Source organism: Typopeltis vanoorti, chromosome 8 (genome assembly GCF_054136105.1).
Source record: "Typopeltis vanoorti isolate ZY-2024b chromosome 8, IOZ_Tvanoo_1.0, whole genome shotgun sequence".
NCBI classification, from domain to species: Eukaryota; Metazoa; Arthropoda; class Arachnida; order Uropygi; family Thelyphonidae; genus Typopeltis; species Typopeltis vanoorti.
In genome coordinates, this window is record NC_143556.1 from 66431500 (window position 1) to 66456785 (window position 25286).

General features: G+C 36.2%; 1 protein-coding gene across 3 annotated transcripts in view; it reads right to left on the reverse strand.

The window, feature by feature from the left end:
* LOC150104066 (multidrug resistance-associated protein 1-like) overlaps positions 1-25286 on the reverse strand; it is a 359631-nt gene that overhangs the window by 264986 nt on the left and 69359 nt on the right. For all 3 annotated transcript variants that reach the window (XM_090397253.1, XM_090397254.1, XM_090397255.1), the window contains 8 exons: positions 24458-24519; positions 19815-19943; positions 16352-16534; positions 13580-13754; positions 11340-11594; positions 7977-8180; positions 4029-4175; positions 1574-1655 (listed from right to left, as the gene is read on the reverse strand). In XM_090397253.1, the coding sequence (XP_090253379.1) occupies positions 1574-1655; positions 4029-4175; positions 7977-8180; positions 11340-11594; positions 13580-13754; positions 16352-16534; positions 19815-19943; positions 24458-24519 (1237 nt within the window). The remainder of the gene's footprint in view (positions 1-1573; positions 1656-4028; positions 4176-7976; positions 8181-11339; positions 11595-13579; positions 13755-16351; positions 16535-19814; positions 19944-24457; positions 24520-25286) is intronic.

Genomic DNA, 25286 nt, shown 5'->3' on the forward strand with positions numbered 1-25286 from the left:
TTATGAATTAGCGGTCACATAAGGTGGGAATACCCTATAGCTCTCGGAAATCAAAGCCGGTGTGAACGCAAGGTGAACAAGGTAGTGCACGGGCAGACCGAGAGCTACTTCGTTTGCCCGAGCCGGGACAGAGAAGATCACGGGTATCATGTATTGGCGATCACTGCAGATGCTCAGTCATAGGTCGTATGCAATGCGTAGTGGGTATTCTCAAATCCTACTCAATTCTCCCCCCCCCCCCAAGATTAAATCATGAGTACGCCACTGTTCGGGCTATGTCACAACCACATTATGAATGCAAGTTTTTATATTAATCGGAGTTGTTGGGCGCGCAAGCATGGCACAAAGTTATTTTCAAAGAGTTGACAGCGAGATATTGACGAAACTATGATTTAAAGTAATTTAAATTTTACTGCAGTTACATATTCTTATTGAAGGAAGGGTAGCGCCACTATATAAGACTGGTCCGACTACATATGGACTATTGTGCTCAGATTTGGTCTCCTGGTTTCATTGTGATGTGGAAACACTAGAGAGGGTTGAAGGGCGAATGACCAAAGTAATAGCAAGATAAAGCTTTACATTTGAGAGAATGTAGAATACAGAGTGTGGTGGATAGGAGGAAAAGAGAAGATATGATAGAGACCTTCAACTTGGTTAAGGGACTCTACCAGATTACCACAGAAGGAATCATAAAAAGAGTGGATGCTAAGATGGGAAGAACGAGAGAAGATCCCTTGATGTTGTATAAAGATGTGGGGAAGAAGGGTATGAGGAACAGATTTTTTACGTGGAGAGTTGTTGGTGAGTGGAATGCATTGCGAATGCGAGAAGCAGTAGCGCACTCATGATTTAATCTTGGGGGGTGCCCGAATTGAGTAGACGATTTGAGAATACACACTACGCATTGCATACGACTTATGACTGAGCATCTGCGATGATCGCTAATTCATAAGTAGTATAGACATTAGACACGATACAACATAAATAAAAAAAAACGATTTTTAATTAGGAAAAGATTTTTGAAAATTTTTCCCGTTTTTTTTTTCCTTTTTTATTTGGAGGGGGAAGGGCTCCCTTCCCCCCTCTTCTGGGTGCGTCACTGGCGAGGAGTGTAACTTCATTATGATAGACATGCTACTGGTTGAGTGTGGGCCTCTTCATGGAGGTTATCGAAATATTGATAATATACTTTTGAATAAAATATAGTTATTATATTTGCATTTTCTACACTACTTTTAGCTGCTCAAATTTAAAAAAAAAATTTCCGCATAGTTTGCTCAGCTACACTTTAGGCTTAAACTCTTCAACCTCTTATGTGTAGGACTGATATTTGAAGGGGGGGAGGATTACGAAATTCATGAGAAAATGTCCAAACATTCTGAAATTGCAAATGATTCCTATTGCATGCAATAAAAATAAAATAATTTTTTTTCAAAAACTACTCTGAAAATTATTTCAAGTATTCTGATATATATGTTTTTTTTTTCCTTGCCAATCAGAGTGCACATTAATGGAGAAATTTATTTAAAAATTTTAAAAAAGATCATACTTGCCTTTAAATGTTACTTACTATATGTATGATTACGATTAACGTAAGGAGTTAGTTCCTCGTTACTCAGATATTTGTTTAATCTTTTAACGGAGACACTGACCTGCAAAGATAAGTTTTGATTAAACACTTATATGGCAAACATTTAAGTTTCGTACCATAATACAAACATTGTTATCTAGATGTTTGTTTGGAGTTCGAAGACTCTCTAGAGTTAATTTTAAACGCATACAAGAAAGTTGAATAATTTATTGTAGTTATTGAGTACATTAGTACCATAAATTTATATACAATGTTTATAGCTAATTATGCAAATATTTTCAGGGTTATTACATTGTACTCTCCTTATTTAAATTTATTTACTAAGGATAAATTTATTCACTAAAACTCTGAGCTGTCACTAAACTGCATCTTGTGAAATGGAAATAACCTTTTTAAATATGTTAATGTACTAGTGTCGTATTGTAAACACATACGCAATAACGGAATTAACAGGTGGAAGTAGAGTGATTTAAATCCTTTACGTCAAGATTTGCGGAACAATTCTTACGTTCACCAAACCTTTCAAATATCATACAGACAAATCGGCCCTATAAAACACGCAATTTACAGACAAAAAGAATACTAGTATTGGTGGTGGTGGGCGGTAGATGGCGTTGATGTAGATAATTGGTAGTAGCGGTTCGGTGTAGTAGTGGAGACGGAGAGTTATGCAGTGGGTGTCCTCCTGCGATGAGTCTTCGGACTCATTGGAGGTGTCACGCAGTAGTGTAGCTAGAGCTTTTGCCACCCGGGCGATCCCTGAGTTTGCCGCCCCTCTCAATTCTTCTTCTTCTGCAGCTTCTCCCACTTAAGTGGGGTCACTGTTTGTTATGAGTCTCCTCCACACCTTCCTGTCTTGGGCTGTCACCACATCCAAGTTCTTCATCTTCAAGTCCTCTTCTACCAGCTCCCTCCATCTCTTCTTTGGCCGCCCACGCTTCCGCCTTCCTTGCACATCCATCTGCATGACTCTTCTTCCCACATATTCGTCCTCCCTCCTCATCACATGACCAAACCATCTCAACCTTGCCTCCTGTATTTTCGCTCCTAAGTTCGTAACTTTCACTGTTCCCCTGACATAGTCATTTCTCAGATGATCCTTTCTGGTCACACCGCACATCCACCTAAGCATTCTCATCTCTGCTACTTCCATCCTGCTAATGTTATTTTTCCTCAGGGCCACAGTTTCTATAGCATATGTCATAGCTGGCCTCACTACTGTCCTATAAATTTTGCCTTTCAGATTGATCGGCACCCTCTTATCACATAACACTCCAGCCATCTCCCTCCAGTTCCTCCAACCTGCTTGTATCCTGCATCCCACTTCCTTCTCACCTCCTCCATCTTCTTCCACTGTCGAACCTAAGTATCTAAAGTCTCTCACCTTCCTGATGACATTTCCTTCCAGCTCCAGGTCTGTCTCCTGGCCACCGCCCACTGCGCAACACATATACTCTGTCTTACTTCTGCTCAGTCTCATACCTCTCTCTTCCAGTACTTTTCTCCATCTTTCCAGTTTAGTTTCCGCTTCTTCTCTTGAATCTACACACAGCAAGATGTCATCTGCATACAACATTGTCCAAGGTGCATCTTCTCTCACCTCCTCTGTTACCACCTCCATCACAATATTAAACAGAAACGGACTTAATGCTGACCCTTGATGCAAGCCAACTGTTACTTGAAAACTTTCTGTCTGTCCCAAACAGGTCCGAACACTTGTCTTCACATTTCTGTACATTTCCTGCACCAACCTGACATATTTCTCCGGCACCTTCTTCTCCCTCAGACACCTCCAGACTTCTTGCCTTGGCACTCTATCGTATGCTTTCTCCAGATCAATAAATACCAGATGTAGCTCCCTTTGTTTCTCTCGATATTTTTCCATCATCTGTCGTAACCCAAAGATAGCATCTGTTGTTGATCTACCAGGCATGAAGCCGCCCCTCTCAATACATACCAAAAATACTACAAAAAGTCAAAACAACCTATAGGGAAATAAATTAAAACACTATGTTTATTTTCGAAGAAAAAACTTTAATTTCGATATTCTAAAATGTTATTTTTCTTGCTTTTCTGTTAGCAAAATCGTCGATTTCGTAGTAATGTAGGTAATTTTAATCAATTTTATTTAGAAAAACTCCTCTCACAACTAGCAACACTTACTGCAATTGTGAGGAAAATTCGCTGTAGTATTACAATAGTTGAAAATGAGTTCTCGAGACTGTATTTTAGAATTAACTGCAATAGTTCAAAAATGTTCAAAGTGCTGCCCGGGACAGATCGCCCTTCCGCCTCCCTCTAGCTAGGCCTCTGGTGTCACGAATAATGTATAAACACGAAACAACGGGGAAGGAAAAATCCAAATTTCAAAATCATTCATTTAAGATAAGGGGGAAAAAAAGAAGGAAAAAAAATTTTCCAATTTCTAACTTACCATAATCATGGTTGTAATCAAATTGGGTAACATGGTCAATGGGAATCGCAAAATATTAAACAATGAGATTGAAACGAAAGCAGTTGTAGCATCCAAAATATTATCTTTGTCGGATAACACGAACGATGCAAAACTTGCTAATGCTACCTGCAAAAGACAAATCACAAAGTAGGTTATCATTGCATAGAAAAAACAGTCTTTTCAATGTTTATTTTTCATATTTAGAGAAGATTAATGAAAATGAACGCATTTCATGTCAGAATATTTTTATTTGTAAATAAAGAAGATAAGTGGTTTCGTTATCATTCATTCAAAACAGTGTGTTTACCTCTAACATACGAGAATTATTCATCAGAAGAACTATGTTTCTTTTTAACTGAGATCGATGCACAGATCTCTCATCACTGTCATGCTTAGTTTGCAGGAGTACATCTAGTTTTTTTTAACTAGATATCATCTGATATCCTTAAAGGATATCATCTGATATCCTTTAAGTAATTAGCAGATAAAAGTGTCTAGTGTAATCAAATCAGCTGGGTATATGGCAGAAATTCAACATCTTATAATCAACTCCATCTCTATCCATGTTCAAGACGGTAGTGTGCGTCTGAAACATGTTCCACCCATAACCGTATCTTGAAAACAGAATGGTACTAAAATACCCTACAGCAGTTTCCCAAAGTTTCATTACCAACGCATTCCTTTTAAAATTTTACTAATACCGACGTACCGCCCCCCCCGCTTCAGAAAAAACAACTTGGGAAAAATTATATTATTTCACTCAAACACGAATAATTAGAAGGGCATTAACATTTCGGCTATAATCAATTGCAAATATGCGAAACATTAAAAAAAAAAAAATCAAATTAACTTATTTATACATTTGCCGGCCTGGTTGGCCGAGTGTTTAGCATATATCCGCTCTCCAACCAACAGGTCGTGGGTTTGAATCCTGCAATGGGCATGAATGTTTGGAATTGTTTTTAGGTGGAAGGTGAATTTCATCGCCCCACTTATTGGAGGTCGAAGTGACTGAAAAAGTTCCATGTTTAGTCGCTAGAGCAGGGCTTCCGGACCATGTAAAAATAAATAAAATATACAAAAAATACATAAAATTGACAAAAAGTTTTTTTTTTTTTTTTCCATTTTTGTACCGCATACCCACGGTACAAATGTACTACAGGTTTAGTAATAATCGTTCGTGGGTGGTAACTACATAAAAAAAAACATACAAATTCAATATACATAACACTAGGTTTAGCGGAGAAATTTAAGAAAATTTAGCAGAGTTTACAACTGCGTGGTTCCAACCACGCAGTTGTAAACTCTGCAGAATTCTGCTGATGGCAGGAATTGTGAGAATCTGTAAGAGCGACAATGTTAGATATCTGTGTTAATGATGGGAATGATTATTATTATGGAAAAATCTTATGAAGAGAAAACGATTCTGTGTTCGGACCGCATTATTTATGTCCACATAAATAAGGAAAACTAGAGAAGAACAGATATCTGCAACTTGTCGAGCTATGCCATGCAGACCACAGACAAGTGGATACTAAACAGCATGAAAGTAATTCATTATGTCTGCACACGAATGCTAGGAGTATCAGAAACAAAGGAGTAGAGTTTGTTGTCTTGGTTAATATATTGGGAACTCATGTTATAGGCATTAGCTAGACTTGGTTATCAGAAGCAGACGATTTGAGAATACACACTACGCATTGTATACGACCTGTGACCGAGCATCTGCAATGATCGCTAATTCATAAGTAGTATAGGAGACACGACACAACATAAATAAAATAAATTTAAAAAAAAAAGAATTTTAATTAGGAAAAGATTTGTGGAAAATTTTCTAGTGTTTTTTTCCTTTTTCTTTGGGGGTGCCAGTGCCCCTTGTCCCCTCCGCTCTAGGCGCGCCACTGGTATTAACTGGAATCGAGTGCAAGGGGTACAGTATTTTTAGGAAGAATAGACAGGATAGGAGAGCATGCTGCTAATGATATCAGATGACTTGAATTCAGTTAGAGTTGAGACCAATGACTGCAATACTAGTAACCGTTTTTCATGTGGAAGTGAGTTTGAAGCAATTTGGTGTGAGGTGGAATCTAACAAGAAAAAATACATAGTGGGGTGTTGTTATAAACCTGGTGGATCTGTTGCTAGTTACGAAGAAATGCATCAAATAAAAACGATGGTGCGATAAGGGTGATCACAATGGGGGACTTTAATTAACCGATTGGGTAGCTATGAAATCGCATGAGAAGAATGAAATTGAATTTATTGAGATGTTGCGGGACAACTTTTTCAAGCAGCATGCTGACAGAAGGAACTCGTGGTCAAAGAGTGTTACATTTGATTATTTCTGAACACATTTGAAAATAGTTACATGAACATTCATATAAACATGAATTTGGGTAATAAATGCCATTCGCAACACTTGATGGATTTCTGTCTCCTGTTGGAAGACCAATAATATAAATGTTCCAGCTTAAGCATTTGTTTCACTCTGAACGATTAGCCAGATTGTTTGGACTCGTAGACTTTTTATTGTTAAAACAATGTTTCTGCAAATATACATTTGGAGAAAGATTCAGTTTCTCGGAATAAAGCCTACAAGTTAAACCTGGTTAATCATTCAAAAGTTGATATAAACTATTCATAGTGAATTACTCAAGTTTGTCGCACTTAAAAAAAAAACAAAACACGCTTGTTAAACTGTTTCCGTTGTAATAGCTACATATTTTTAAGAAACAATCTCTTGCATGTAATTCATAGAATCTTTCATAACCGCTGGGTTGAAGTGGGGGGGGGGATTAAAACATTGAGATCGTATATTCTATATTTCATAGTCGAATCAGGATAACAATAATCGCAAGCTGGCCTTTCACATACGCCAGTTATGCTCAGAGAAAGGAAGGTGAAGCATGAAAATCTCCCATTTATACTTTTTAAGTCATGAAAGCTATAAAAACTATTTTATAGCTTTCATGACTAATAATGAAAATTTGATCTCCCATTCGGAGCATTGATATCAATGTAAAGGTTCCACACCCAGTTTTAAATATGGCACATATCAAAATTCGAAACAATTACTGGTTTCCAAGCAATCAGATATATAGCAGATCCTGAATTATGCTTAATGTAATTTAAATTATTCAAGCTTTGCTGAAAACCTGAAAAGTAAAATATTCCAAATCGAAATGAATTTCACATTCAGTGGACTACATTCTCTTTTAGGTAAAGATAACAGGGATGTTGATAACAGTTCAGGACTATAAAACGGGAAAAAATTTAGAGGTAACGTGTATAGAAAAATGTAGTAGTTGAAAATTTTTATGTAAACCCAGCAAATAATACTGCAATTGGTAGCAGTGCACTATAAATACCTCAATAGTAAATGGTAGACAATGCAGTTGTTTTAGTTAGAAAATTCGTCCTGTTGGATATTAACATCTGTCAAAAGTTATGAAAACTTACAAAAGACAACAATAAGCATGTTTTGGAGGCTCATAAATTTGGTCCTCATTCTGTTACAGTGATACAAAGCAGTTATGCGAGTACAGCATTACTGGTTTAATCTAAGTGAAATGGCGAGTTCTAAAATAAGATCCAGATAACGTCAATCTAGTCACACGGACTAGAAGACTTTTCAAACTGGAAGCAAGCTCTGATTTCACTTTTATCACATGCATTGCGAAACTTTATTAATTTTCTTCATTTCAGTTTCTGAATGCACATCTTGATACTTTACGATTACTTATCAAAATATATATATATTTTTAAAGTAGTTACCTTTCTAATGCATTTGTCACAAGAAATAATATTGTATAGTACAGTACTACAAAACCGAAGAAATCATTAAATGCCAACTTAAGATTGTTTTTGATCTAATTCAAGTCATATTCCAACCATGCAAACAAAGTAATATCTGAAACTGATACTCACCAGAAAAGGAGAACAAGTCCACAAAAATATACCCCAAGCATTCCAATAAGAAATTTTCTTCAACTCGGTCATTTCTTTATTGCGGATGTCTTCTATTTGTTTTTGAAATGGAAGTTCCCAGGCATATAGTTTCAGTACTTTTATCCCATTCAATATCTCATTCATTAGTTTCACTCGCATGTCTTTACTTTCCATCTGTAAAACCTGTTAATTTTATAAATAAAAAATAAAATTAAAAATAACATTCTAGAATTCAAAATACCGAGTGCCTGGAATAGCCCAGTGTGACATGTTTTTGGTTCCATAATGCTGGAACGTCAGAAGAAAGATCGTTATAGATTCAATTCTAATTGCTAACCATAGGAATTTTTCTAGGCTTTTTCCAGCCAACTATTGGGTTAGTCGATCTTTAACACAGGTAAGTAAGATTGTTTTTTCCGACACTTGGATTAAAAATCTACAACACAGAAAACTCGACCATGGATTATTTGAGATAATAAATACCAGTTATAGTTTAGGCTCATGGGATGGTGACAAATGCCTTCTGTACTAACCTTCCGAAGTCTTAAAAATCGGTGGCGATGATTAAGAATGGAAAACAGCTGCTTACTGACTTCTGAAAGTTACAGCTAAAGTTCTGCTTCAACCATTTGAAGATGTTAGATGATTTATTTAATTTAAAATATCAACAAAAATCTTATAGCACTTTTCATTCTCCAAGGGAATAAGTGGAACTTTTAAGTCCAACTTTAAAATATAATCAATCTATCTTTACTCGTCACCAGTAAATGAGCTCATTTATACCAACTATTTGTACTCGTATAAGTACAAATAGCTGTATTTATATGTAATGATATTACGGCAGACAACTGTCCCCATTCCGTGTTTCTAATGCCAAGCATTTATCTGGAAAAGTGTGAAATAACGGTCAATTTGTTCTGAGCAGTGAGGTTAAAAACCAGAGTTAAGCTACTTACTTGTGTCAAGCAAAGATTGACTAACTCGGAAACCAACGGGAAAAAAGTCTAGAAACATTTCCTTTAACTGGAGGCTAGAATCAAATTTTATTATTTTTTTTTAATTTCTATCTAGCGTCATGGAAATTACCGCGGGAGAATGCAGAGGGAACTTAAAATATTAAAAAAATCCAAATAAACGAATTATTTGCATAAAATGAACTATATATATCCGACAACAGTAACTGACCCTCCATCGAGTCTCATGTCAGACAATACAATCCTGATAAAAAATAGTCAGGGTAGTGCACGCATACAACTGGCTCTTTTTCTTTGAAGTGACAAGAATAATAGATATGGGGATGTCATTTTTTGTTTACAAAATGAACCTTCTTTCCTTTTCATATGGATTTGCGCTTTTATATTTTTGCCAGTTATATCCATTACTTGAAGTCAAAAGTCAAGTGTTTCCATCAATGAAAAGTTTTTCCAACTGAGAGAGAGAGCAAACTTCTAGAAAAACTTCACTTCTTAGACTTCCCTAAGGTTAAGAATTAAAATTCTAACTCTGAAAAACATGCAGAAGAAATTACGATTCGTCAGAAGTCGTCTGCCTTTTGTCTTTTCATCCAATCTGAAATACCCCAAAGAAATCCTGAATAACCTGGATGTTAACAGCAACATGCTACTTTTTTTTTTTTTTTTTTTTTTTTTTTTTTTTTTTTAATAAAGACTCATATCTCGTTACTTGGGCGTGGTGCATAATAGCAGATCAATTTAAAAGTTGGTTCCTCATTACTGATGCATATCTTAAAGTAAATTGTTTCAACAGATTCAGGAAAAAGGACCATCTTACTTTTAGGGCACCAGTGATTTGGAAACTAAGATGGTAATAGATGACTATGCTAATATATCTGGATTTTCTATGAAAAAAGAAAGTAAAACATCATCATTCAGCAGACCATGCCTCACTCTTCAGATCTTCTAATAACTGCTTTTAGTTTAAGAGGCGTTTCCAATATCTTGAAAAGATGGGATTCTCTTGAAAATTCAAAATAGTTTTCATAATTTTTCTTGCTTATTTTTATGATTAGCCTTTCATTACAGGTGAGTCCATCTGGATTTACAACGTCGTGAGTAATTCTAGGAATTATCCAACTAACTTATGTAATGCTATCAGAATGGTATGACTACACACCGAAAAGCCAAAACATTATGACCAGCTACCTAATATGACGTTGATCCTCCATGTTCCAGAAACATTTCATATCTTATGAGGCATCGACGCTACAAGATTTCTAAAAAGGTTTCTTGTGGTATCTGGTACTAACACCTAACCAGAAAATCTTTTAACTCTTGAAAGTTACATGGTTGAGCTGCCGCAGAGCGGATGTGCTGTTCCAACACAAACCACAGATGTTCGATTGGATTAATATCTGGGAAATCCGGGAGCCAGGGAAACTGAAAGTCTTACTCATGTTCCGCAAGCCATTCTTGCACAATCTGGGTAGTGTGGCATGGCGTATTTCCTGCTGAAAGAGGGCACCAGAGGGAATACCGTTACCATGAAAGAATATACCTAATCTGCAATGACGGTTAGGTAGGTGATAAACGCGATAGTGTCCCATACATGAACGACTGGATCCATGGTTTCGCAACAGAATATTGCCCAAAGCATTACACTGCTTTCACTGGAAGCAGTGTAATGCTTTGTTTACGTCCCATGGTGCATCCCGGTGCCAACACTTCCCAAGGTGAAACGACACATACCTGTCCGGCCATTCACATGGTGCAACTGGAAACGAGATTCATCGGACCTTCTTCCAGTCATGCAAAGTCCAGTTTCGATGCTCGGGTGTCCATTTGAGGAGTTTTCGACGGCGAATCGAGGTTAGTATGAATACTCGGAGCGGCCTGTGGCTACGCAGCCCTATTTTCAGCAGGGCTCAATGTATTGTATGTTGTGATACATTACATCCGTCACCAGCATTCAAATTACCATCGAGTTGCGCCGCAGTAACTCTTCTGTTGACTCCCACCATCCGGGATAGCCTTCGCTCACCTCGAGCTTCGATGGACCAACCACTTGAGTTTTCCCTCCTCGGACTACTTTTTGAAAGTACTGACCACGGCTGACCGTGACCAACTGCAAGATTTTCCCATCTCGGAAATTCTCTGACCAAGTCGTCTGGTTATTACAAGGCCTTTGTCAAACTCGTTTAAGTCCGCTGCTCTTCCCATCTGAAGAATAACACTATTAACAGAGCGCAGTATCAGGCTTTATTTATACCGATTCACGACCTAGATACGCGGCGTCGTTTCCCTGCAGTTGCTTCGATTTGCATGAAGACGCAATGGTCATACTATTTTGGATCTTCGGTGTTTATGTTGGTGAATTTTAACTTACCTGAATTTTTTTAGATTTTGAAGCTAAAAAACCATTAACCGGAATTAAAAGAAGCATTACTCCAAGCCCAGATAACACAGACGGTCCAAGTAACTGCCAGAGAAAAATAAGAGCTAGTACTATCTGGAAAGGAGCTGACCATATTAAATTTAAGTATATCATCAGATCCATGAACCTCTGAGCATCCACTGACATCAGATTTACTATTTCACCAAGAGTGGACTCTCTGCGAGCTTTTGTAGACATGACAAGCGACTAAAAAGAAAAAATAAATAAATAAAACTATTAAATATTAAAAAAATTATTAAATATTATTAAAGTGCAAAAAATCAAACATTAAAATGTTGTAGATGAAGCCATAAAAATAATAATTTCATTTCGATGTAAGTAGCACAAAAAAGTTGCTTAATATCAAGTAGTTTTCGTAGCATACAATGATATAATTACAGCATTAGCATTCTTCGTAAAGCAAAGTGTCTCTGATTACAGATAGTATTTATGCACAACGTACCGTTAATGCTTTGAAGTTACCCATACTGTTCACATTTAGCTATACCAATTAAACGTAATTGTTTAACTGCTTCTGTTATGAATGAAGACTTAACAGACCTGAGCCAAATATCATCTGAGCATTCTATAATCTAGAGAAAGAATGTAATTTTCGTGAACAGTTCGCGAAAATTTAAGTAAAAGGGGGAAAAAACATTGGAAAACGAACAAGTGAGAGTGGCAGCAATAAATGAAGCCACCTACTTAAACAATTCAAACCCTACACGTAATATTCACAATATATTATTATATTTCCAATGATATTAATATTTGCCGGAAGAGTTAGATTTAGACATAAGTTCTAAGAGAAATTATGATATGCTTACATATAAATCTATTCAGGTATTATATGCTTTAACATTAATCTTTAATATGACAATTATAAGCAATTATATTTGTTTTATTCAGCGCAGTTTTTTTTTTATGTTTAAATGCCTGATTATGGTTGGAAAGACTTGGATCTGAATCGTTAAACAATTGAAATAAATACTGCGCAAACTATCTTTCAATATTATTAAGCACATGCCAACCAGTTTCAGTGCATGAATATTAGTTCAAAATTAGAGCTTGCCAATTTTCATCAAGAAGATTATTAAAATACTTTTGTTAAAATAATATTTTATTCAGCTTACAATAATCACATCTATTTTTAGTCTCTGCAGCGAAGATGTGACGTTTCCCGTTTTACTCGAAAGACCCTGGATGAGATTCTTGTTGATCGTGAAGAGCCTTTTATAGAACGTGTCAACTGAAGGCGAGTTAGTAGAAAATAACCAAAAAGCGAGAAAATACGATTAATTACATCTATTGTTTGGTTTTACACGTTTCGTTGATTGGTAGAACAGTGTGTGTAACTTGGCTTGATATTATCAGCTGACTGCAAGAGACCAAAAATGCAGTCTTCAAATCGCCTTAGGCCACAGGGTTTTATTGCAATTTGTCTTTCATCATGAATTTATTAAGTCGTTTTTGGCATCTTTCTCCCGTTTGCTCTCTGTTCTTTTACTTGTTAAATATCATTCAAAATTTTATTTTCCCTATAATATTCCTGAGTGTTTTATTTTCTTGTACTAGTATTAACTGATCTCAACCCATTTTTCAGCTTTAATATCAGATGCATAGGTTAAACCGGTCTTATACTCTTATTATACTTAATTCTTATTTTTTTCCATATTGTTCTGTTCAAATATCTAGAAATTGTTTCCTTTAAGTGATGTATGTGAAATTTATTTGTACTAATATTTTGCTGTTTAACTTACGACTGATTGGTTGCCTACTAGTCAATTGTTTTTGTTTTTCTCCCCTCCCTTTATATTATATTTATGACAAATCTGTTGGCAATTCTATTATAAAGTATTTACTGTGACCGCTAACATTTACTATCCACATTATCTTATATTAATAATAATATAAGATAATGTGGACACAGTAAATGTGTCAATGTGTCAGGATGAGAAATTTGAGTTTTCGGAAGGGAAAAACTCTGCTATGAGATCGGCTAACTCGCCTTCAGATGAAAAAGCCCATGTAAAGATTTCTGTTGTCAATACCAGAATCAAATGCAGGTTCTTTTCAAATTGAAGGGAGCAATGTTCAACTGTTTTTCCAATTGATACGGAAGCGCTTAATATTAATTGTAAATGCGTACTAAACTACAAAATATGAATACAGTCAGCATAGCAGCAACATACCTTTTTGTAAATAGCTGATATTAAGGCTGTTTTTGTACGCATGCCCAGTGTAAACATTCGATGGAAATAAACACCTAAAAAGAGTGACTGTAAAGTGGCAGTAGCAAAAAGAAGTACGGCATAGAATAGTCCCTTCCATAATGCATCGTCTGAACTTACGTAGTCTATCAGCAATCTGGAAATAAATATACTTTTAGGCTTGGCATAAATTTTAAAGAATAACTATAGAATCGCAGAATTACAAAGCCTGCATTTATTAAATATAATATAAAAAGAACCACAATTTCTAGCATCTCAAAATATTGGAAAAACTATATAAGAGAAGAGTTCAGTGAATATATTTGACTGAGTGGATTAAAACAACAAATTAGAATGTAACAGATATCTGCGTATATTCAATTGAACTGGTCAAAATCTTGTTGTGCGTGCGCGCATATATATATATATGATCCACACACGAAATGTCAGAGGACCTATAGCACATTAGTGCCGTGTGTGGGCAAGAGAAATCGAAGAAAGGAGGAGTCTGGTCACATTCTGTTTGAACAGCGCTGAGGGTTGTAATCTTTGGGGAAAGCAAAGTGGGGAGACCGTTCCAAAAGAAGATGGAATGAAAGATGAGGCTGTGAAGGTGGTTCAGTGAGTTTTAAGATAGAACTGTGAAAGGGTGTTGGTTAGCAGTTTAATCATTTGGAGGAATAAAGTTGCCAATTCAGCAGAGCACTGTCCATGAAAGTATCTGTAGAAGAGGCACAAGACGAAAACTGAAAGTCTTAGAGAGGATTTTGGTGCACCAGAATCCTCTCAAAAGCCATGGAATAGATTGGGGCTTTGTATAGAGTTAGCAGATGTGAAGTAATGTCTTGTGCCAGGAAGGATCGGAGATGCTGGTCAATCCAAGAAGAGAAATCTGATCGTGGATATCTCAGTATTACGGTAATGGGAGGGATGCGAGCTCTTTCTTGCAGGGGATCAGAATCTGTCGCATGTATTGGGGTAAGAGAATTTAATTAGTATAATGGACCGTTCAAGATTTTTGTGTTATTGACTTATAAATGGAATGGCATCTTCAGAATTCCGAAAAACACTCCTTAACTAGATTTTGGTGCTATTATAGTCCTGCCGGTGAAAAGCTGCTTTCCGCTTAGCATGGTTTTCATTGCTACAGTTTTTCATTTTAGTTAAAGTGAAATCATTAAGCTACAGTGATATTTTAAAAGTTGCTCCTCCTCCTAAGATCGACATGCATTTATGAATCAAATAAGGGATTTTGAATCTTGCAAGCTCTTTTGACAAGACACTTTAAAATGTAGAGACTTTTGACTTACTTTTTCGATAGGAGCTAAACCAAAATGGTACCACTGGCTTCAAGGTCACAAATGTTGCTCCCGTTCAGTTCTAAATACAAATACACTATTTGCCGTAAGTGTCTTATAACTTGCACGTTTATAAATATTAACTATTTTTTTTTTTTAATCAGGTACTAAGAAAGGGATTCGGAAATATCAATATTTGGCAATAAGGGGTGTCCGCACCGCCCAAGGGATCGAAATAAGAACGACGGGAACAACTGCTACTTCGAATTTCGTTATTTACTGATTGATGTTGTAGACTGAATATCTGAGATATTTTCCAAACTCGGACTTGGTTATTGTCCAGATAACGTGTTGAGAAACTTATTTCACAAGACCAGATCTGAAGTCCAAGTTTCTCAAGACTGCAATAGAGGCAAGGGAATCCCATTAGGGCAATACCATTGTCGCGTTCAGTCTGTTAAACATATCGCGGTACATCGTGTTATCACAAGATCAAAACTAGGCTTAATCTGCATGCAAAAAAAATCTTTATTATATCCTTATTCATTTTTTTTGCTACTTAACTCATTCCTGGTGAATACATTTTAACGCCTTTGTACACAGTGTGCCTTATCAAACGAAGAACTATATTTAGAATTGCAAATTACACAGATTCAAACTAATCTCCGTCCAACTCCACGCAACGTTTACCTCCATACAGGTGTTCGAAGGCCCGGCAGAAGTCCTGAATGGGAACCGCCTTCAATCTCTAGGTCACACCGCGTTGGATGCACTGAATGTCGCTAAAGCGCACCCCTTTCAAGGCACACTTCATCTTTGGAAAGAAGAAAATGTCTACGGGAACCAAATTTGCTTCACAGGCATCGCACAGTGCGCGGGCGCTTTGTCGTGCAACGAAACCAATGGTTATTGTGGAACAGTTCTTTCCTGAGACGTCGCATGCGGGCGTACAGACGTTGCATTACTCCTAAATAATACTGACCATTCACTGTGATGCCCTCAGGAACATTTTCATTTGTACGTGGTTCATCGCTGTAAACGTTTTTTGTTTTTTTTTTTGTTTTTTTTTTTAGGTCTTGCAACACTTCCGGAGCAGTTTTTCCTAATTTACAGTAAAATTTTATCCCAACTCTTTCCTCCATGATACAACTTCTGACACGCTCCACTCCCACACTCTTACTTTAACTGCTGCCAGACCGCGATTACAACACACTCTAGAAGTCAAAAACCATAAACACATTAGTTACTTTTATTCAAAGGGCTGTTCTGTAAAAAAAAAATCTCATTACTTAACGGGCACAACATAATATATTTATTTAAAGTTTTCAACGTAAGTCTTAATTTTACCTTAGTCTTAATTGACAGCTATTAACTTATCTATTGCATAAAATTAAGTCGAGATATCCGCTTCGTCTAACTGAAAACTTTTCTGCAGATATTTGTGTTTGATACTTGCCTTAATAACTGGGGACTAGCAAACTGAAGAAGATCCACAAAAAGTTTGCACAAACTTGCTCCAAGAAAATAAGGCCAAAATGTTTTGCAAAGTGCCGCAACAATATTGACGCTTGGTTTTTTCGCAGTTTTTGATGACGTCATCATTTCTCCATTAGATAACGAAGCTGTACCTTTTTCATGCCTAAGAGATAAAAGAATATATTGAATTCCTCACAACCTGAACGCGTGGGGATTTTTTTCCCTTTCCTTTTATTATAATAAATCACTCAAATTGTAAACGGATGTAAATTGAAATAAATGAAAAAGGCGAAATCCAATAATTAGAATCGTCTGCTATTTTAATTTTGTGGCAGATTCTAATTTGCTTTTCCAAAAATGCATGACTATTTAATTTAAGGCCACAGAAGATATTTAAGTTTTTTTTATTATTATTATAAAAAATCTCCATGGAGTCAAAGACTCATCGTGGGAGGTATAGCACTTGATACTAGCAACAGAAAATTATCTACACTTTGAATTATATTTTAAACTTAATACATAGGTGATAACCATCAGCAGTTTTATGCAAGTATATTTTTAATTTTCAGAAATTTATAAAATATACAAAAAATTTTGGAAATATTTCATGCAGCTCCCAAAGCTAGATGTGTAACTAGCTAGACATAAAATGTTCCTAAAAATACCAATAGTAGACTAAGCATTAATGTTTTATTGGCTAATTAAATTATCACTAACTGGAATTAAATTTATTATGAAGAGTATAAATCTGAACACATCTGAATATATCTTGGAAGTGGGAATTATGGAACTGAGTTTAAAATTGATAATAAATTATCAATCAAAACTGAATTATTCATAATTTTGATTCTTTCCTTTAATTCGTTATTTATCTATGTTTCATTCCTGCCATTTCATAATTTTCACACACACACACACACTTATTGGTCTTACCATCCTTTCCCCCCCCCCCAATCTCAGTACTATTTTTCCAAGGTAAGTTCAAATTTTTTACAATACATTCAAAATTTCACTTAATAACAACTTCAACTTTCTATCTACTAAAACTCCAAGATCCCTAACTTGACCAGCTCCCTCTAGCATAATCCCACCAGTACAATATGACTTTGAATATTTAACCAAACGTTGAACTGATAGTCATGTTCACACGCCCATGATCAATTCCAGCTTATTCAAATCATTCTGCAAGTACTTAACTACATATCAGCTCTATTCCTGATTACCCTGCCTATCTTTTCATCAGCAAAAAACTATATATGTCTCCTGTCAAATCCTTCACAATGTCATTAATGAATACATTGAATAACAATAGGCAAAGGATTGATTCTTGTCATATATCACTGAACTGATTACCTTAAATCTTGCGGACTCACATCCCCTATAACACTTTTTGATATCTGTTTTGATATTTTTGTCAAAAGCGTTAGCTAAAGTTATCACGTTGTATCCATTCCTGTTGCCTAACTTAATGGTAACATTATTATAGAATGCGAGCAAGTTGCTTAAACATGACCTTCCCTTAGTAAACCTCTGTTCATTGCAAAGCGTTGATTCTTTGTCAACCCACTCTTGCATGCGAGCTCTAACAAACTTTTCCAAAATCTTCACCACTCCCGATAGGACTCCTGATATACTGATAGGACGTTAGTTGGATACACGAAATCTTTGCACCACCATTGCATGGGATTACCACATATTCTTTTTAACCCTGTGGAATCATACCTGTTCTGAGTCTCAAATTATATAGCCTGGTCAAAGAAATAGCCAGTACAGCTGAATACGCTTTTAGAATCTGTGCTGATATTCTCTTCAGTCCCTATTACGAATTCTTATTCAATTTGTGCAACAGCTCTAGTAACTCCTCATACACCCTGAGTTTCTTCAAACAGTGAAGAGGTAACAGTGAGCTCAATGTTGCATACACCTGAGTGATAGCTTTCAGAAAAATGGGCAATGACGAGTTGAACGATCTCTTCTGCATCTATCATCCACATATCATCCATATCAATAGTTAATCTTTCTTTTACTTGCAACAAGCGATACAACTCTTTTGGAATATAACTTGCACGTTTATAAATATTAACTATTTTTTTTAATCAGGTACTAAGATACAGAGATAGTTTCTTTCATATTCAGGCCAAGCTTTCATACAAAGTTATAACGCTTCTGGCCAGCTCCTTATAATGTATGGTATTATAATGGTAATATATGAGAATTCCCGCGTTCTTCGATTGCCGTCTGTTTTGCACGGAACTAATCGTAGTTTTCGAAAGAAAACATCCTATCGCCTGTACACTGACCAGATAACATCGGATAAAATGTTCTTATAAGTGTTTCTTGTATCCTAGACGGTATTTCGAACACAGGTTTTTCTAACTACGTAAGAACAAGTGCCGTGCAATTCTTCCGACGACCCTACGGAGGCACTGTTCCAAGAGCACCAAGTAGGGCATCCACTATGATAGCCTTAGGAAAGGCTTCAATTATGAACCTATCGCACATTAGTATTGTGGGTAAGCTAAGGATTAAATAATCCAGAAATACATTTAGGTGGCTGAAGCCACTTAAATGTCCAGTCTACTGCTATTCCCTGAAAAAAAAAATAATAATAATAACTTCCATCTATATGCAATGCATAACTATCGTATTGTGTAAGCATAGTGCAGGAAACACTAAACTCAGAGGTCAATGAATACTGAAAGAGTGAAGGGGGGGGGCTCATTAATTTTGGAGGAGAAGAATGTAAAATTGGTTATTCTACTATCTTAATGTACTCTTACATTTCGCGAACTTCAGCTCTCTCTGTGGGTTAAAAACAGAACTAATGTCAATGACCAAGACAGTCTTTTTGCTATGGATCCGCATTTATTATTATTATTACACGAAACCTCCAGGGAGTCCAACGACCCATCGAGGGAGGGCACCTCTCTACAACTGTCTCCACCACTCATCCATAACTGACCGCAACTACACCAACGCCATCTACCGCCGACCACCACCACTAGTATTTCCATAGACAATCACAAACATCCTCGCCCACGGTGGGATTAGAACCCGCAGCCTTTTAGCTGGACAGCGGATACGCTAACCACTCGGCCAGCCAGGCTGGCTGATTATAAATATTGAAAGTTGATGGCACTAATCACAACTGTTTGCAATCTCTGACAATTCATCACTGTTTTCGTGGTCCAGTTCTTGTTTCTGACAAATAGTTTACATAATAACTAGTCTTTTGAAATGTGTGTGTATGTGTGTGTGTATATATGTGTGTGTGCGCGCGCGTGTGTGTGTTAGAGGTGGATATAGAATCCACCTGTAAATTACACTACATGTTAATGTTTAAACAGTACAATAGCTAATGCTTTTTATTCTCATCCCTGACTACATTAAAAAATCTATTGATTAAAAAAAAGCGCAACGCAAGTTCATTAAAACGTACTTACATATTATAGTTGAGGGATCGAGTCCAATGTTTGTCGAACTTGAATGCTACTGCGTCACTTTTGTCATCCTGATTCAGGTCCCACAGGTCGTTTTCTGTTAGACTGGTCTTCCATCCACGGTATATTAATCTATGGAAAAACATTTTATTTTCATTGCGCTTGATTGTTATTATTATGCAAACTAATATCAATCCTTAGTTCCTTTTCATTCCCCAAAGAGAAGCAGGAGAAACTCTTAGTCTTAACAATTTTAGAAATCTATAAGCACCAGGTCTCGACTTTTAATTTGTCATCAGGTAGTTGAGTTATACGTGTAACCTTTCTGGTAGTGAAAGTGTCGCAAGTAACTGCCACTATCTTGCGTTCAAAGTCCATCTAAAATAGTGCAAGTTCTATGGTGACTTTTTTTTACAGTTTGCAGGATTAAAACAATCGACTTTTCAGAGGGAAAAATATTAACGAAGACACGAGAAACCAACCATTACTTTAATCTTAATGAAAACTATATTAAAATTTTATCGCTATTATTAATAGTTTAGAATTACATTCTATATTATTCTTATTCGGTATCGACAACGTCCTTTGGCTGGAAAGACCTGGGTTTAAATCCTATCTAGCACGGGAAGAATCTTTATTGGTTAACTGAAGGTGAAAGAGTTTTTCCTCTTGAAAACTACAAAGTAGACAAACCAGTCATAAGAACATACGCAATTAACAGACATAATACACTAGCCCCATAGTCTAAGTTGCTTCGGCTGTAAATCCAAAACAATCTAAATTATTACTTCTCATTATTAACCTTAGTTGCCTGCAGCGTTGTTTTCGAGACTATTCTGCTATATTCGCCTGTCTTTCACAATAACCTTCCCTACGTCATAAAGTACTTTTTTTTTTTTTTGGCCATCCGTCATTCCATTCGGACCCAATTGTTATCCGTGTTTTGCAATTTGATGTGTGTTTCTAATTCGTTTACTATTGTTATACCTTGATACTTAAGATATTTAGTAATATGTTTCATTTCTTTGTCTGATTTTTGCAGTTTCTGCATGAGCTTCTGCTGCGTACGTTAATACTGGTTTAACGTTTTCCATTATAGGTTTTGGTTTGTTTGTTTGTTTCTTATTTTTCCAGGCTGCTAAGAGATCCAGAATCTAGCTTTTATCGATTCCTTGTTCTTCCTGTATTTTATCATACGTTGTTCGTTTTAAATTTGTATCCACTTCCGCTTCTTTTATTATTTCATCCATCACTAGGATGAATAAGGTGGTACTTAATGAGTCAACTTCCCTTATGTTATCTTCAGTCCTTTTTCTGTATTTATTGTAGAACTGTTAATTGGTTCTGAAATTGAAAAAACTACAGTTGCATCTGTTTCTTTCGACTAAAATGCGAGTTAGCCGGTCTCATACGGGGGAGGGGGTTTGAGGGTTTTTTCACCCTCAAACCCCCTCCCCCGTTAGTGTATGTTTACAACATATCTAAGTTTCGATCTCTACTAAAAAAAGTGAGAATTTCTACTAAGAGCAACTGTTTTTAACAACTAACATTCGCCATCATCATGTGTCGTTTCCGTGCAGGAGGTTGATTACCACGATGTGACTCATGGTTGACTATGGACGTAATGATGATATGGTGAGGACCCTATCTATTGTTGTAAGTATTCATGGCTGTAAATCCGCGTGTGTTCACGGGGTCAGTTTGCTTGTTTTGAGGGACGAAAAACCCTCTACCTTCGTATGAGACCTGCTAACTCACCTTTAGTCGAAAGAAACCAGATGAAGGTTCCTCACGTCATGGACAGGAATCGAATCCAGTTCTTTCCGACCAAAGGGCTTCGTCTATACCGACTGAGCTACGAAGGTTCTAACTAACATTACTGATAGTGTAATAGTCACGCACATCATTCCAACGTTTTACGTTTGATACGTGAATGTTGTATATGGTTTTCGGATGGTTGTTGGCATTATGGACGTCTGGTGAGTTATTGTTGGTAGTTAGTAGTGTATAACAGATTAAAGACTCAAATATCATGAAGTATGAGGCCCTGCTTTTTGTTTAAGGTGAAAATCATACCACTTCAGAAGATTCCTTCAACGTCAGTAAAAAAAAAAAGAAATTGTTTTCTAGATTACACATCAAGGAATGACCAATCCATGATATTCTGCAAAAAATGTGGGCAGTTAGGCTTGAAATGATACAATCTCATGGCACCTTAAACAGCAACCAAGACAGCTCTTGACATTACTTCATGACATTTGAAAGCGTATGTTTGCGTAACGTATCAGAAGTTCGTGGTGTCAATCACTTAAAAACCTTGCACATTATTAAACAATTTTAGCTTTTGTAAGTCAAACGTGTGGGACTATTATTAACGTGATTGATATTGAATACCAATAATTGAAATTGTGTCATTTTACTAGTCATTTCGTAACTTTTTATTTTCTTTAGAATATCATAATGCTTTTGTTAATCATTTACTTTTATATATTAATAGCGCATTTGGTTTTTTTTTATATTTTTCAGTATCTTTTTCTGTTATTTCAAGTTATATTATTCTCGTCATAAATATTACTTTGGCTACATTTGATTTATTCTTCGTCTATAATCACGAAAATAATCTTTCCATTTATCCAATCTACTTAAATTTTATACTTTAGTTTTTATGTTCAGCCCATACACGAGAGGTTGGTTGGTTGATGAACCTATAGTACATTAATACCGTATATGAGTAGTAGATTGGGAAAAGAGGAACTTGTTTACATTTGATTTAAAAGACTGTATATTGTATTCCTTGGGAAATACATCAGAGAGAAGATTGTTCCACAATAACTCAGTAGCAGGGATGGAGGAGGAAAAGAAACTTATTCTGTGGGTTGGCAGCTGTACGTACGGGCTTAGTACTGGGTGTGGGAATTATTTCCATGTAAATATCTGTATTCTACAAATATTTCCATGAAAAATGTTCATCTGAAATAGCATCAATTGGTAAGGGATGGGTCACTAACAAGTCTAATTGCTCTCCTCTGTATTGAGTCAAGCATTTCGAGGGAGATTTTAGGGACTCCACCGCATATATGAGAGTAATATTCAACAGCTGGGCGGATTTGCGATTTGTATAAGGTTCACGCTGTTCAGAGGTGAAGTAACGTCTTGAGCGAAAGAGAAATCCTAGTTTTTTAGAAGCCGAGGATGCAATGACTGATGTGTTTATGCCAGGAGAGGCTTCATGTCAGGATAATTCCAAGAAAAGAAATTTTATATTGTCTGGAAATTGGGATGTTGTCAAAACATGATAGGGGTGGGAATAGTGTTGGGCAGAAGTTACAACCAATTGTTTTGGCGAGAGACCAAAAGGCTCGGCTTCTGTTTGGACAGGCTTCTAATTTCTTGCTTTTTTGCTCTTTCGAATTCTGTTTTGGAAGCATTTTTTGCATCTATTTCGGACTTTAGTATAAGCTCTAAAGGAAGATGGAATTCTTGATTTGAGTCAGTTATGCTCGATATTTTTATTTGTACAGCCTTGGCACATCTTTTGGAGAACCAGAGTTTAGTTAGGGAACGGCAGTTCAGAGTAGTGTGGATAATGTATGTTTACATGCCAGAGAGGATTACTTTAGTGATACGTTCGGTGCATATGTTTGGGTTGGAAGGCCGGAAGCAATAGCCCATCCATGGGAATGAGACATAGAAGCCGTGGAGGCTGTCCCACATGGCATTATTATAATGCCAAACTACTCTTGTATTTTAGTTTCCTTTCGAGTTTTTATCATTCTCCCACATTCTTCTTTTTCTTGGGATACTTTTAATTGTAATTTTTGAGTACTTAACTTTTTTTTCGTTTACTTTACTTGCTATAGTTTTGCATTCATATACTGATGTATTTTTCTCCCCTTGTGGTTAGCAAAAAAGAAAAACTGCATTTCATAAGTTTTTTCAGCTTTCTTATACGAGGGAGATCTCGAAAGTTCTGATAAACACCTAGAACAAAATTATATTAAAGCAACTGATATAACCACAAGTTCTGGTTATATCGGTTACTTTAATAATATCATTTTTTTTCTAGGCGTTTATCAGAATTTTCCATAATCCTCCCGTACAATCCTGCCATCTTTAATTTGGTACTATGTTTTTAACTTTGAATATATCTTTCGCTGCTTTATGTGCAATCTTTAAAATGTTGTCTATTTTATTTTCTTATTATTTCCAAGTTATCTAATAATCTTCCTTGGAAGAAGTATCGTTTAGTTTCATCCGGATTTTTTTTTTTATTTCTTATTATTGTACCTTTTGATTTCATATTCATGAATAGTTGCATCATACTTTCGACACAGCACAACTGATTGCATTTTGATTTCTACCCTACTTTCTAGGGGAAAAAAAAAACTATAACTGAAAAAGTATCTCAGAGTAGTGTAACAAGATTTGAACCCCACCCCCCCCAAAAAAAGAGCGAGTCCTCCAGGACCTAATCCGTTAAATAGTGCAATACCCTTCCAATCGATAAATTACACAATATTACGTAACTATCAACTAACTTGTCTACCTCATTCTTCAAAAATAATTTCACATTAAAAATGGTTTATTTATATTTAAACCTATCATGCACTAAAAATTAAATTAATAAAGGGGAAAAAAATACTCACCCGTTTATCCACCAGAATAGCAGCTTCGAGAGAAATGATGCTTTTCCTTCAGGAGATTTTGGCTTCGGATTAAAAAAAAAAAAAGTTATTTTTTAAACTATAGCTCCGAAATTTAGACGATATGAGTAATAAACATTATTAAATTAAAGATCATTACATGCCACCAACGTGGAGTCCTGTAATAGAACTTCACGGACAAGGACGACTCGTACGGATGGGAAAGTGGGCGGGTGGGGGAAATGAGAGTGGACTAGGAACATATCGGCCTATTTTACCAACTAACATCTGCTGAGATGTCTGTGTTTAGGGGAAACTCTGAATTCCAGAGATAAAAGCTGCTAATTCACTTTCAACTGAAAATAAACTTGTAAAAGATTTCTCGCTCTTGACAACATTTGAACCTGTCCTATCTTAAGAGCGCCATGCCCCGACGTCCTTCCAACTGCGTTTGCATAACAATGTATGAAAAGCAGAATAATTACCATTAATATATCTTTTTCTATTCTAAACTTATTCTCCTAAGCTATTAATAGGGTCTCATGAGAAGGTCGAAGGATTTCACCTCCCGAAAACTGGATTTTCATCAAAGTGGCCAGAAGAATACATGCAGCTAACAGACAAATACACTGGCCACATAGACACAATCCAAAATAACTGAATTTGTTATTTAATAGCGAGTATTGTTTTCTGACTCGCATTCATACGATATTGTTAGCTAATAACCAGTTTTTTTTCCCCTCACATAGTTCTAAGAATGCGTCAATTCCCCCCCCCCCCCACACACACCCTTAGTTAAGATCGGCGATATTTAAAATTGTGGCGATATTTA